Here is a 15,194-nt window from a genome sequence, read left to right as displayed (position 1 = left end):
ACATACATTTTTCTTACATGGATGTTAAGGCTGTTCCATACTCCGCGAGACAAAGAGCAGAGAACGCGCTCCACGGGTGGTAAGAGATAAATAAAAAAGGTCTTTTCCGCACTGAGGTACCATACTCCGCGAGACGTGTGTGTGCAGAACTCCTCATACGGCCCGCCCACTAAACTATAAGGAAAGACTTTACTGAGTTTTTTAACACACCACAAGGACTTGTGCCATGGCAAGAGGGCATTATACAGAGAGGGTGCCTGCAACAGCGTCAGATGAGTTATTGGTGACAAATCGCCCTTGCCTTTCTTTCTTTTATTGCTCATCATGCAAAACCAGTATGGTCTTATCTGAATCTGTTGAATCAGTGCTGTTTATACACCTACCTATATACCTGGAGAGAATCTTGCGCTTCTCCACTTTCATCACGCCCACAATAAATTCCGACCAATCACAGCATGGTTGCCGCACAGCCTTGAAAGACAAAGTTCGGCCCGGACCCTGTGCACAAGAGTGCGGAACAGCGGGCCAGAGACAAAAAAATGACGTCATTTTGTGGGCGTAACGTCTGCACGGGGGAAAAATGTCTTTGTCTCGCGGAGTATGGATCCAGCTTTACTGTGATCAGGTTTGAGTGTATAAAAATGCACCCTGCCAGGTAGACCTTTGCTTTACTCTTGTCTTTTACCTTGTTTTCTCGCTATCATAGATATTTAATTTATCCCTGTTTTGCATTTGTAACCGCAGATAAAATTTGATATGAGAGGTACTGATTAAGGGAAAACTTGTCCTAACTGAAGACCCAACTAGGATTGCTCTTATGTAATCAATGAATGGAACAGATATCACCTTACTTTACTGTTAGTGACCCAACTTTTTTCAAAATTATTTTAAACTCTTACCATTTATAATAATAAATCCCTTTCTAGTAACAAATAGAGTTAATTTTGTTTGTTATATTGACAACATTATGACAGCCTACTACGACTTTACAGCTTTATTTACCTGGCTCTCTCCCATTGATTCTGCCTTATACATTTAGACTGGTAAACTGCTATTTTGAGTTTGGAGATATATATAGATACATAAGGTGCATTTAAATCAGAGTCAGACCACAATGCTGGGATTGGTCTTTAGGTGGATGCAGTGTATACTTTTGTAGATTTTGTTATTCAGCATTTATAGCTTTAAAGCCTCCGACATGCTTCTGCGTGATCACTTTAAAGTGCCTTTGTCTAAAGATGAAGCAAACTAAACAAACTCAGCAAAGAAGCTTTATCTTCAGTTTGAGTCATGTAGTTATAAAGCACAAAGGTCAGAGGCCATGCATTGCACATTCTGTAAGCTTTTGTAGATTTGATGCAGAAGTATGTTTTCATCACAGGGCAGGGAATAACAATGTTGTTGTTTCAGCCGTGCCCCTGTGTTCCATGGAAAACATGCAGCTCTGCTTTCAGTTCATGTTTTTAATCTCTGCATAGACATGCGTAGCTTATGCATTAACTGAGAGAAGAGCTGTGAGAGGCTTCAGCAGGCTAACTCTTTTTTTAGTTTAACTCTTGCACTCTGTAACAGCTTCTGATGTTCAGACTGACACAGGAAGAAAAGACCCTTAAGTCACACCTTTGAAGGCCTGACCACAGCAAAGTTTCCATGCATCGTTTGTTTGTTAGCAGTGTCTCACTAAGTGATAGTTCCTAAGATACAGGATATAAGATAAGTGTATTTCATAAGACATAAGTGTAAATCTAGACTCACGATCTTAAAATGAACAAATGTTGTGGTTTTGTGCTGCTGGGATGCTCTGTGTGACCTCTATTGTCTGACTGACATGTTTTGTGGTTGTATTATTTAACTTATATATACTCATGTGTACATCAGTTCTTTTAAATGGTTCATTTATAAAAATCTTTGTATTGTTACATATTAACTACATTTATTTCAAAATGTAATGATGAATCTTTACATAAAAAAACTAGCTCGACCTACAGCGTATCAGTAGAAGATGTGCTTCTAGCTGTGGCATTTCACAGAAGAGTACATACACTCTTCTGGGGACTGTCTTCTGTTTGAAAAGTCCACTGCTGCATAAGTCAGTTCCTTTGCTTCCTCATCCTGAAAAATAATATTTTGTCAGGTGGATACTGTTAGAACATATATGTGAAGTCTGTACTTGCAGGATTCAATTAACAGGCATAATTACCAGATCACGTGACTGATCTCCTGATGACTCGTCATGGGTGTTCTTTTTCCCTTAAAAAAAACACCATCAAACATGTAACTTATGAATGGGTCTTACATATGAACAGTACAACATTATGACACAAACTAAATAAAAACATCTTGTGTCTAAAATATAAGAAATTTCTTAGTTAAAACGTGTATATTAACATCCAAAGTATGAACTGAGTAAACAACATGTCATGTACATTTTTTTAATGTTGAACCTACCTTTGCAATGTCCACAAACATTCTTCTGTTTTATGTAGAAAAAAAGGAGGATGATCACCATAACACAGCAAGCCAGCAGTCCACCCAGTACAAGGGCAACAGGGTCTAATCCTGATCCTGTATCAGAAAAAAGTCCTTACATACCAGATAAAAGTTCATTAGTAAGGTTGTATTAGTTCTTCCTCAATAATTTTGTTTCACAGAATGTAAATTTAGTTTAGAACAAGCAACCAGTGAATTATTGATCTGAACTTCAATGACTGAACATGAATTTCTGACATAAATACATACGTGTGTCCACTGTGGTTCCTTCACCAAGCAGGATCTGTCCACATGTGACCACAGCACAGTAGTATGTCCCAGTATCAGCAGAGTCTCTTATAGCTTTGGACAGACGGTAGTCACAGCTTCTCCTTGTGTCTTCATCACTGCTGTTCCTCTGAGTGTAAATGATGTTTGGATGAAATCCTCCTGATCCAGTTCTGAACCAGTACACACTGTGTTCACCTGGACATTGGACATTGGATTGGGTTTCTTTGGAGAGAAGTGAACAGTGGAGAGTCGCTGTGTCTCCCAGCTGCACAGACTCAGTCTTTGGACTCTGTGTCACAAACACAGACTTCTGCTGGTTGGAATCTGTGACATCAGATCAAGTTAGTTCAACACTTGTTAGTAATATTGTAATGGCAAAAATATTGTAATAGTGTAATCAGTGATACTCACTATTCACAACCAAGAATGTGCCATTTACAAACACACTTGAAAACGCTGTTCCTGTTTGACAGAAGTACGTTGCTTCATCCTCTTTGCTGACATTTCTGATAGACAGAGAAAACTGAGACTCCTCTGTTGTTACTGTAAACCGTGAGTTTTTGAATTGTTCCTCAACCCTTATTTCCTTAACAACTCCACTAGCAACAGTTTGTGGCATCTGTCCAAGAGACTGTTTATACCAGTAAATGTATCTGAGGTCCTTTTTAGTGATTGTACAGTTAAAAGTAACATCGTCACCGAGTTCAGCCACCATGAAAGAGATGAGAGAACTATCACCTGTTTGAATCATTGCTGCAAAAAGAGACACATATTATTTTGACTTAAAATGTAACAAAAAATAATATTGTCTAATATTTTTCACATGGTGAATTTTTCTCTTTAAAGAATTACACTTACATGCTGTACTAAGAAGAATCAAAGCAGCCAGTCTGATCATTGTGGTCCTGCACCACTGACGTCCTCCCACCTAAATGGAGGCTTCAGTCACAAGGTGGCCAAAGGTTTCTCATGTACAACAGCTCTGATTGGCAGAAACAGCAGACATGTGGTGGTTTTTTTTTTTCAAATGTGTAATTTCAGTTCTTTTTTTTTTTAAACAATGCCCTTATTGATATATCGCAAATGTGAGTGAAACTGCTTCACAAAATCCATGTAGGAGCAGTCTAATGGACCATATCCATAAAAGTAGCAAATCATTGGATCATGACAACAGATCAATAACTTGACCTGCACAGTCAATCCACCGCTCCTCCAGAGTAATTAGAAAGTAGCTCTGATTTGATGTAAACACACCGGTACACAACACGATGAGCCTTTACTGCACAGAACTGCATTTCTGCTTTCACTGAGCCACATCACTGTTAAAACATAGACTTATACCATCCTGTCTATGTATGTGTTATCAGTTATTTCACCTAATGCTGATTCACTTACTAATAATTTGGACAGACTTTCAGTCCATTGCTGTGCATGTGGTGAAATATAAAAATAAATATAAAGTATTTACCTCACAGATCAGGGTTGGTCAGGTTGATTGGCTCCTTCCCTCTTCTGTCAGCAGAGTGAGAGCAGAGTGAGAGTCTGAAGCAAAGGTTGATATAAAGCACCTTAGTTGTTCACACCTTGAAAGCTTGAACATAACGGTGGCAACAGCACTTTAGACACGAAGCAGAGAGCACACACCATGAAAGAAGCTAATTATGTTGTTGTAACATTCAACAGTTGCTCATGCCTTTTATATTTACCTTTGTGCATGCATTGTAAAGCATGATACAAAAAAATGTTTTGACTGTATATCAATCCTGAACTGTGTATCCAGAAGTAGTATAAAGAACAGATTTTAAGGATAACTATTTTGGCCTTTTATGTGAGCAGTGCAGGGGCAGATAAGAGACATGGGAGAGTCAGAGAGGAGGTGCGACATGCAGCACAGGTCCTCTGATGGACCTGAAATAGTGTTGTGGTTTTGTGCTGCCAACAATACATTGAACCCGATGAAGGCCACAAACCAAAATGTTCCACTCTGACAGTTTTCACTCTTCTCTTTAGCAGGTTTGCTGTAGTGATGGTGAGGCAAACAGGATGACCTAAAATAGTTTTTCTTGTTTTGTTTGGTTTTAATATTTTACCAGCACTAAAATAATAATTTCTTTCTTGTCCAGCCTCATAGTCAGGAATCATGGGATGTGGTGGAACAGAATTCGTTAGTGAGAAGTATCTTTTTTAATAACTTCAACACACAACAAACCACAACATCACAAAAAAATGTCCCAGATATACAGGATAGAGTCAGAGGACATAAAGCTACAGTGTTCACTCATCTTCAGCACTAACAAAAACAAATTGTGACTTTTTCATCGCGTTTATTTCAACAAATAATAAACAACAATTGATATGCATTTTTAAGTTGGATGCAAACAGAGACCCACAGAAAGACGCACAAGCAGAACATGCACTCTCCTGTAGAATCTGCTCACTGCCAGATACATTTGGACTCAGCTCCCTGTAATCATGATTTTGCATTAAATGTTACATATTAACACACTCAATGAGCTGTTACTAGCAGGGCCTCTGTCTACAGAGAGGCATCCCACTGATGCTGATACATGACAGCAGAGTACACACACTCTTCTGGAGACTCTTTCTGCTTCTTCCTTCTTTTTATTCTCATATTGAAGAAATCCCCTGCTGCATATTTCATTTCTTTTGCTTCACCATCCTGAAAATAACATATTTTGAGTTAAAACAGATGTTTCTAAAAACTATTGTGACTTCAACTTTGTGCTGTCAGAACTCTGGACCCATATCTATAACTACACATCATATGAAACTGACCACAACAGTTTAGTCTGATTGGAAGCTTGCATTTCCCCCTTAGTTGCTAAACTGAATGGATCCAGTTGGATCTATCTGCCAACATTGGAAAACATTTAAAATGATTTCTTCATCCTTCTCTCCTCATACGTGGTTGCAGTCATTTTTGTAAAAGTATCTGTTGTTTAACATTTATTTGCACAACTCCAACATGGTCTGTGAAGTTTAAGTCAGCATAGTCTAACATAAAAGAAGCAACAAAAACAAACTCAACAGAGTGGCATCACCTACAGTTTGGGTGGTGTGATTAGAGAGTAAAAAGGTCAAAGGCCATTTGCATAACTAACAGTGTAAGCTCCCTGTAGATTAGTTTACATCATCTGGATCATTATTGTATGTTTGAGTAAAATCTGTCTGTTTGCCCATTGTTATGGCACCTCTCATCCTAATTTATCAACCAGTAAGTTTTAACCACTCTACAGTTAGATCATTATGCGTCTCATATTCATGTCTTGTTTCCCCTTTAAAGAACAGACAAAACACTCTCATAGTGTGAACATGAGAGAACTTTTTTCTGTTACAGCAGTTTGATCTCATTAACATGTCTTAAACATGAGTTATCTGTAGGAGGCCTTACATATCTACAACATTATGACAAAACAAAACATCTAATCTGCAACAGATGAGAACTGATTCCTCTCTTAAGAGTGACAGTGATGACTTTGACCATGACCATGGAACTAGATCACCTCAATACAATCTTTACCATCCCAGAACTTCTCTTGCTGTGATGAGCTAAAAGATACATTGAAATGCTCCAAAGCATAAATTCAATAAGAAAAAAAGTTTGATATACAATTCTATGGTCATTTGTTGAACTTACCTTTGTGGAATATAAGTAAGGCAATCACTGTAACGCAGAAAGTCAGCAGTACTCCAAGCACAAGGACAACAGAATCTAATCTTGCTCCTGAATTAGAAAACACTCCAAGCAAGACAGATAAAAAGTCATTATTAAGGACATACTGTTGCTCTTCAGTGTTTCAATGCTGACAAGTAATCAATCAATGAGAATGTTAACCTGAGTGACTGAAGATTAATTTCTGGCATAAATACATACTTGTTTCCACTGTGGTTCCTTCACCAAGCAGGATCTGTCCACATGTGACCACAGCACAGTAGTATGTCCCAGTATCAGCAGAGTCTCTTATAGCTTTGGACAGACGGTAGTCACAGCTTCTCCCCGTGTCTTCATCACTGCTGTTCCTCTGAGTGTAAATGATGTTTGGATGAAATCCTCCTGATCCAGTTCTGAACCAGTACACACTGTGTTCACCTGGACATTGGACATTGGATTGGGTTTCTTTGGAGAGAAGTGAACAGTGGAGAGTCGCTGTGTCTCCCAGCTGCACAGACTCAGTCTTTGGACTCTGTGTCACAAACACAGACTTCTGCTGGTTGGAATCTGTGACATCAGATCAAGTTAGTTCAACACTTGTTAGTAATATTGTAATGGCAAAAATATTGTAATAGTGTAATCAGTGATACTCACTATTCACAGCCAAGAATGTGCCATTTACAAACACACTTGAAAACGCTGTTCCAGTTTGACAGAAGTACGTTGCTTCATCCTCTTTGCTGACATTTCTGATAGACAGAGAAAACTGAGACTCCTCTGTTGTTACTGTGAACCGTGAGTTTTTGAATTGTTCCTCAACCCTTATTTCCTTAACAACTCCACTAGCAACAGTTTGTGGCATCTGTCCAAGAGACTGTTTATACCAGTAAATGTATCTGAGGTCCTTTTTAGAGATTGTACAGTGAAAAGTAACATCGTCACCGAGTTCAGCCACAGTCAAAGAGATGAGAGAACTATCACCTGTTTGAATCATTGCTGCAAAAAGAGACACATATTATTTTGACTTAAAATGTAACAAAAAATAATATTGTCTAATATTTTTCACATGGTGAATTTTTCTCTTTAAAGAATTACACTTACATGCTGTACTAAGAAGAATCAAAGCAGCCAGTCTGATCATTGTGGTCCTGCACCACTGATGTCCTCCCACCTAAATGGAGGCTTCAGGCACAAGGTGGCCAAAGGTTTCTCAAGTACAACAGCTCTGATTGGCTGAAACAGCAGACATGTGGTGGTTTTTTATTTGATGTTTGATTTCAGTTTTTTTAGCAGGATCTTTACTGAAGTCTTTGAAATGAGACAAAAATAGTTTCTTGTCATAAACAGTTTGTCTTTTAGCACAACATCTGAAAATCTTTTTAATGACTCGTTGTATTGTTGTAGTTACTAATTTTACACCTGATAGTATTATTGTTGGTGTTACTTGAAAGGTGATGTAAATGTTTCTCTACATTTTCACAGAGTAAGTTGTGGTTCATTTCTTCCTGTAAGGTGTGTTACCCTGTTTTAAATGCATGACGTGACCAAGGGTGTAGTTTTAGCATGGACGGAGGTGACGCATCCCCATCAATAATTTGATTCCCACTTAAAAAAACAGATTCTCATTAGGTGCAGGAAGGGTTAAATTCTGTTGGAATCCCACCAATGTCAAAAGCAAATCTACACACTTGGGGGTGACCATGTGTCACATGTGGAGGATGTGTAATCGACCAAATGTGTTTTCTTCATGAGGGTGAGTTGAGTATTACATCAGGGTGTAGTCCATGACTAGCTGGTTAGCATGCTAACATCAGTTATTTTCATCAGTCATACCAATTTAACCAAGCTGTAGATTGTCATGTCACATCAGTCTGATTCAGCAGCTGTGAATTGTTAAAGGTGGAGATCTGTGTGAATATATTTCAATCAGGAGAGAGTTAAAATAAGTTACAGTGACATGTTTATTATTTGTTGAATACAAAGATGAATTGTGCTTTAGTGTTTAGACCCCACTGTGATGTCATTGAGCTTTGGGGTGGAGGAGGGATCTAAAAGTCGTTTTGAAATGACAGCAGATAGAGGAAACATTTAAAATGGACGTCTAAGACCTGATTGGTTGCATGAACAATGAGGCGGAGACTGATTGGTGAAGGAGGAGCTGACTGATCAGCTGACTGGAACAGGGAGAGAGAGAGAGAGAGAGAGAGAGAGAGAGAGAGAGCTGCAGTGTGGGTGTTCACCTGTGGGTTTGAAGGACAGTTGGTGAAAAAAACTGAGACCAAAACTACAAAGACAGTAAAGAGACATGAAACAACTGGATGGTAGACTGTTTGTGAGAAACAGAGAGAGATCTATTAATCTATTCTATTCATTCGAATATAAAGTCATTCTGAAATGACAGCAGATAGAGGAAAGATTTAAAATGGCCGTCTAAGACCTGATTGGCTGCATGAGCAACGAGAGAGAGACTGATTGGTGAAGGAGGAGCTGACTGATCAGCTGACAAGAGGAGAGAGAGACACTGAGATAAAGAAAGAGGTGTCAGGTTTGCTTCTCACAGCAATGCACACATATTGTGTTGTATCAAGCTGCAGTGTGGGTGTTCACCTGTGGGTTTGAAGGACAGTTGTTGAAAAAAACTGAGAGCAAATGTGGCCAAAACCACAAAGAAAGTCAAGAGACATGAAACAACAGGATGGTAGACTGTTTGTGAGAAACAGAGAAAGATCTGTGTATTTAATACCAGTCATAGTTGGCAGAGAAATGCAGAGGATGGCTGATTTTATTGGGTTGTTTTGGTTACATAGTGCTTCTGTGTCTTATATGGTTCCTCTTCCTCTGATTTCAGTTTGTGCTTTTTTACCCTTGCATGGACACATAGGTCATAATGTGATATTTATATGTCGTCCAAGTCTTCTTCTATTGTGGCTGCAGACAGACCAGGAAAAAGTGTCTTCTTTCTGGTTTTGTGATATTTTTTTAAACATTTTATATTGATTTGTGCATTTGTACGTTTGTCCTGAGAACAAGAAGCAAAACCACATTCAGCAGCTACACATACAGACCAAAGCTGTGGTGGCACATTTGTGCAGCCTTTGACCAACCAGGCTGAAGCTGTTTACTCAGAACAGACGTGACTGTGAGCGTCAACCGGATATGAAGTGAGAGAAGAGCTGTGAGAGGCCTCAGCAGGCTAATTTTAGTTTACCACAATGACAGGCTGACTTCACCCGTTAGTTATTTAAATAATCTTTGTGTCTTCAGTGATGCAGGTACAGGCTTTTTGTAGGTTTTATGTATTGTAATCATAATAATGTCTCAGGTTTAGTATTGTTGGCTGTCCCTCCCTAATGTGTTTCACCTGTATCCTGTTCCTCATATTTTTTTAGACCCCCTTTACACATTATTTTGAAAAACTATTTCCTTCCCTCCGTTTTCCAAAATAAAACTTATGCACACATCATCGCTTTCAAAAAAGTTTCAGTTTACATTAACCCGCATAAATACGCTCCCAAGAGCAATCATAACTATGCCAGGCCTGTGGGTGGCAGTGTAGGAAGAAGGAGAAAGCCGTGCAAGCCCATCAGAAGCCTCATCCATGCAGTCTGGCTCTCTGTGTCAGAAGTTGTTCCAACATTGCTGAACCTGGAGACCTAACATGTCTCTGCTCCTCTACACAGTAAGAGGAGCTGTATTTTACAAATGCAAACATGTAAAAAGTGCTTACACCAACAGAAATGCAAACGCTACCCTGATTGCTTCCATTACTAGATTACAGGCTACTCAGCCGTACTACACAAAAAAGCACAAACTGACGCGCAGACTGCCGCAAACTCTGTTTTTCTCAGTTTTTGTCAGTTCACATTGACAACACGAATACTTTTTCTAAACTCTCCTCTTTTGCCGTAGTTTTTAGAAAGATTCATTTTCAGAGGCGAGAACTGTTTATGTGTAAATGAAAGGCACAAACTAAGGGAAAAGTCTCAGTTTCTCAAAATACCTGTGTATGTGTAAACGGGGTCTCAGTCTTGTGCGTTTCTGTGTCGGTTCATACTGTCTTGTTCCTGTTTAGTTACCCGTGTCTTTGTCTGGTTTGTTTCAGTTTTACTTTGGACTCTTTGCTTTCAACTTAGATTTTCCTCCATAGCTTAAAGGTAGGGTAGGAGATTTTGAAATCTCAGTGAGAGTCAGCCAGATTTCGAAAGTAAACACACACCCCTTTCTCTTGGAGCTCACCCTGAAGCCACGTCTCCCAGTCGGACGCGCATTACCTGAAGACGAGCTGAGGTCTGGGACTTCGGCCATCATGCATGTACCTCTCTGGTGCACACAGAGCAGGAAGAGAGAGACAACCAGCCAACTCTCCACGCAGGGGTGCCTCGCAAAATTGGCTGATGTTTTTAGCGTTTTATAGCTTCCACAGATGTTTAATATTCTTCGTTTTAAAGCGAAACTGCCGAACTAATTGGATTGTAAAGAGAAGTTACACTAATTTAACAAAAAGTGCATCAGAATGAAATCTCCTACCCTAACTTTAATGAAAGCTCACTTTGTATTGGACTTCTTCGCAGTGTGTTAGCTTGTCCTCTATTACTCAAAATATGTAATCATAGTTAGTCCAAACTTTTATTAAAAGAAATGTTCTATTTATTTTTATTGTAGTTTGTTTCTTTGTTTTCCTCTGTGTGAGTTAGAGAACACACATGAAACATGAAGCAGAGTCTTGCTGCTGTTGGGTGTTGTTTCATGTGTTGGAAAGATGGTTGATATTATTTCCACTGTGGTAGTGCAGTGAAACTCTAACGTGACGGTCGGCCAATCAGGTCGCTCTGAAATTGTTCCCGCCTTCTTGAGGTGGTTATATTAAGACAAATCATCCTTTGCTTTGATTTAATGCAGTCGCTCGTGGATCAATCAGAAATGCTGATCATATTGTGTTTAGTGCTGATGCTCAGAGCTGTATGTACATGTAAGTATCACAGAAACTTACTGCAGAAATATTATCTTGTTCTTACAGTAGTTTAACATGGATTTATTTCTCTGGATTTCTTGTAGATGTGATTTGTTAATGAGTGTTTGCTCTGTCTGTATAGATGGTCTTCATTTTGAGGCAAAGACTGTTGATGTTGGACAAAGTGTGACTCTGACATGTCCTCGCAAGACATCACTGATCCAGGAATCCTTGTACTGGATCAGACTAATTTCTGGAAGCTGGCCTGAAGTCTTGGGAGGAACATTTACCTTTAATTATGATGATGTGAATAAGACTCCTCACGTGACAACAACACAAGGACCTGGAACTTTTATTCTGAAAATTAAAAAAGCTGAGCTGACTGACACCGGTGTGTACTACTGTATGAAAGTAGATCAGCTTCAGATGACATTTGTAACTGGATCATTTCTGAGAGTTAAAGGTAAGCAAAGATGTTTATTTATTATCAATCAATATTTCAATCGCTCTTTTAAATAAAGTGACTAACACATGTTTTGTTTCCTCAGGACCTGAACCTGACATCACTGAAGACATTCAGGTTCCTCCGTCTGATCCAGTCCGTCCAGGAGACTCTGTGACTCTGCAGTGTTCAGTCCTCTTTGACTCTCAGAGTAAAACATGTCCTGCAGATCACAGAGTGTTCTGGTTCAGAGCTGGATCAGGTGAATCTCATCCCAGTTTACTTTATTCTGATAGAAACAGTGGTGATAAATGTGAGAGTCGTCCTGCAGCACGCTCCACACACAGATGTTTCTACAGCTTCTCCAAGAACGTCAGCTCCTCAGATGCTGGGACTTACTACTGTGCTGTGGCAGCATGTGGAGAGATCACTTTTGGAAATGGGACAAGACTGGACATTGAAGGTAACATTTTAATATACAATCTAGATGATCTAGGACAGGGGTGGCCAAACTTTTTTCGGGGAGGGCCAGATTCGATAATGCGAAACTCTCCGAGGGCCAGCAGTCCCCAATGTCATTATTTTAAACAATAAAAACTGTGTATGCTGTTTTGTAATATGTTATATCTTACACAGCAGACAAAATAACATCTTAGCATTCAGATGAACAGATCAGAAAATGTTATCTGAATTTCTAGCATAAATTTAAAACATTCAGAAACTGTGTGGTTGTGATAACAGAGCAACAGGCAAGTTATTGACTCTACTGTGAAGGTGAGATCTGATCATATGTGGCAGGTCTGATTTAGGAGCAGACATCAGTAAAATGTCAGGTAGACCAGGTGGGAGTCATTTAGTGCTGATCTCATAGGGTCTGGTAATTTAATGTTTACACAGGTTTGCAGTGCATGCCAACGAAACGTAAAAACGTGATGACGTGCCTACGACAGATGCGTACTGAATGACGGAGCCTTTTTGAGAGAAGTGCCGCGTCTCTGTACAGCTGACAGTCTAATAACAGAGAACGTTAACAAGCAAAGACGGACTGCTCTGCTGCTCCAGTAAAACATCACAGTTTATAACAGACACTCTGCTCACACGACACAAACTAAGTCGCATGCTCGCATTTCTGGGGAGTTGCTTTTATCCAGCCGCCGGTAAAAAGGCCCGAGCAGGCTGCCCCCTAGGACGCAGCCTCCCCGTGCAGCAGGGAGCAATGAGCGTCCCCCTCCCTGTCCATCATGTCGCTTTAACTTCTCTAACGGCTCCAGCATCGCTCCCTGCTGCCCGGTGCGGGCAGGAGCGGGCAGCAGGGAGCGACACGATGGACAGGGAGAGGGACGCTCCGCTCCACTCCCCTGCGCTCCTGGAGCCCCCCCGTACTCCGGCACGTTCCCCAGAGAGGGACGCTCAATGCTGCACGGGGAGGCTGCTCTCTGGCCAGGCAGCCCGCTCCCATGCACCCCGTCCATGAATTCCAATAGGGCTTCTATACTACAATTAATAATAACAATATTTCGTGCGCACGTTATACATAATTCGTGGCCACAATTTATTTCTTTTTTACCATGTCACAGAGGGGCTCCGTAGTTTTGGAGAACTTCACTTGTACAGTACAGACGCTCTCTGATAGCAGGTTGTATGCAGAAGCACGTTTAGTCTCGTAGTGAATTGTGTCAAAGTGCTGAACCGGTGTTGTGCACCTTCGGAGTCCGCTGGAACCAACAACCAAGCCCTGCACCGCGTGACGCACCACGATGCAGACAGAGAGAGAGATAATGTTCTGCTCAGAGAATCATGATGCAAACATTACACAATGAGTTAAAAACAAAAACAAGAATTGCCTGTTGATTTTGTATGATTTACTCTGTTTGGCTGGCGGGCCAAAAATAACACATTTTAAGAGAGAAGCCGCGGGCCATAGAAAATCCGACGTAGTTTGGACACCCCTGATCTAGGAAATAAATTGTCCTCACAGGGTTCTTGTGTTTTTCAGAACTCAGCATGTGGGATCTGCAGAAGGCCAACACAGCTCTCTTTGTGTTGTGTGCTGCTTTGGCTGCAAGTCTGTTTGTTGTAACTTTCCTCATTTACACCATCAGGAGGAAATGTTGTGACCACTGCAAAGGTAAAGTTTTCATTTATACACCTGACAGTTAAATTCACAGGTTTTATGTTTTTTTATAGTGTAAATTAAGCTGCAGCATCTTTTATACTGAATGTCTCTGTTTCTTTGTGAACAGATGCTGTAACAGCCTGTGCTGAGCAGCAGAGTCAGCAGGTACACTGTAGAAATAGAAACTATAGAAAAGTTCATATTTTCTCTCCACATTTGTCAAACATCTGTCATCTTCCTCAGAGAAATGAAGAGTCGCTGGTTTATTCTGTGCCGACCTTCACCAAGAAGAAAGGAAGAAGAAAGAACACACGACCAGCAGGGGAGGAGACCGTCTACAGCAGAGTCAGGCAGCTATAGATGATCAATTTATTGAACTAATTCATTTCTCCTTACCTTGATTTACTTCCTATTACATGTTTATTAATGATTTGGAAGAATTGTAGTTATAATAATTATTTCTGCATAACAAAACATTTATATGTTTTAGTTTGCGTTCTGTAGTTTCTGTGCAACTTATAGGTCCAAAAAAGAAGGTGATTACTATGAACATGTTATAGTTTGTTTTCTTTTACAATTTTATCTCCTTTGTCTAATAAAGCTATAAAATACTTTATTACCTTTATTATGTATTATTACAGCATATGAGTGACATCCTAAGTAAGATACACATTTCTATGACACAGTCTTTGTGTTTGTCGTGTGTGTGTTCAGTTTTCTCTAAAATTTAATATAGATGCACTTTATAGAAAATTCCCATTTTGTTGCATCAATACAAGATGATGTGAGACATTTAACAGTGAAAGCAAACATAACAAAATAACACACCGTGTGTTACTTAACAGGCCTTCGGGCCTTCACAAATATTAGACTTTGTCCGCAGTGTTTTGCTGTGTGTTTGGTCAGGTGCAGTGTGTAATGTAACAGTAAGAGAAAATGTGACATCACTGAGACTGGCAGCTGTCTGTGGAGGCTCCACCTCTTTCACCATTTCCCTGTTAGTGAGGAGTTAGTCAGAGTCAGGCACCATTTCACGTTTTATTCGTTCTTTTTCATCATATTTCAGTGCCAGACAGAACAGCGCCCCCTGTAGGAGTGCCAAAATACACGATCGATTATGTTAGAGGCATGAAATCTGGCTTTTTATGCAACAATTAAATGTCCATCTAAAATAAATAATGGTGATTTTAATCTGAGCTCACACATGACAGAGCTCATCCACTTTGTTTCTCACATCTTATCGTTTAGCTTG

At 39.8% G+C, this 15,194-nt stretch overlaps 1 protein-coding gene across 1 annotated transcript in view; it reads left to right on the top strand.

The window, feature by feature from the left end:
* Nucleotides 1-16: 16 nt before the first annotated feature.
* LOC114443070 (signal-regulatory protein beta-2-like) overlaps nucleotides 17-15,194 on the top strand; it is a 62,899-nt gene continuing 47,721 nt past the window's right edge. Inside the window, exons 1-3 of the mRNA XM_028416975.1 lie at nucleotides 17-79; nucleotides 11,527-11,847; nucleotides 11,933-12,289. Of these exons, the coding sequence (XP_028272776.1) occupies nucleotides 22-79; nucleotides 11,527-11,847; nucleotides 11,933-12,289 (736 nt within the window). The 5' untranslated portion in view covers nucleotides 17-21. The remainder of the gene's footprint in view (nucleotides 80-11,526; nucleotides 11,848-11,932; nucleotides 12,290-15,194) is intronic.

Source organism: Parambassis ranga, chromosome 10 (assembly GCF_900634625.1).
Source record: "Parambassis ranga chromosome 10, fParRan2.1, whole genome shotgun sequence".
In the NCBI taxonomy this organism is placed as follows: domain Eukaryota; kingdom Metazoa; phylum Chordata; class Actinopteri; family Ambassidae; genus Parambassis; species Parambassis ranga.
This window is presented reverse-complemented; position numbering and strand designations above follow the sequence as displayed.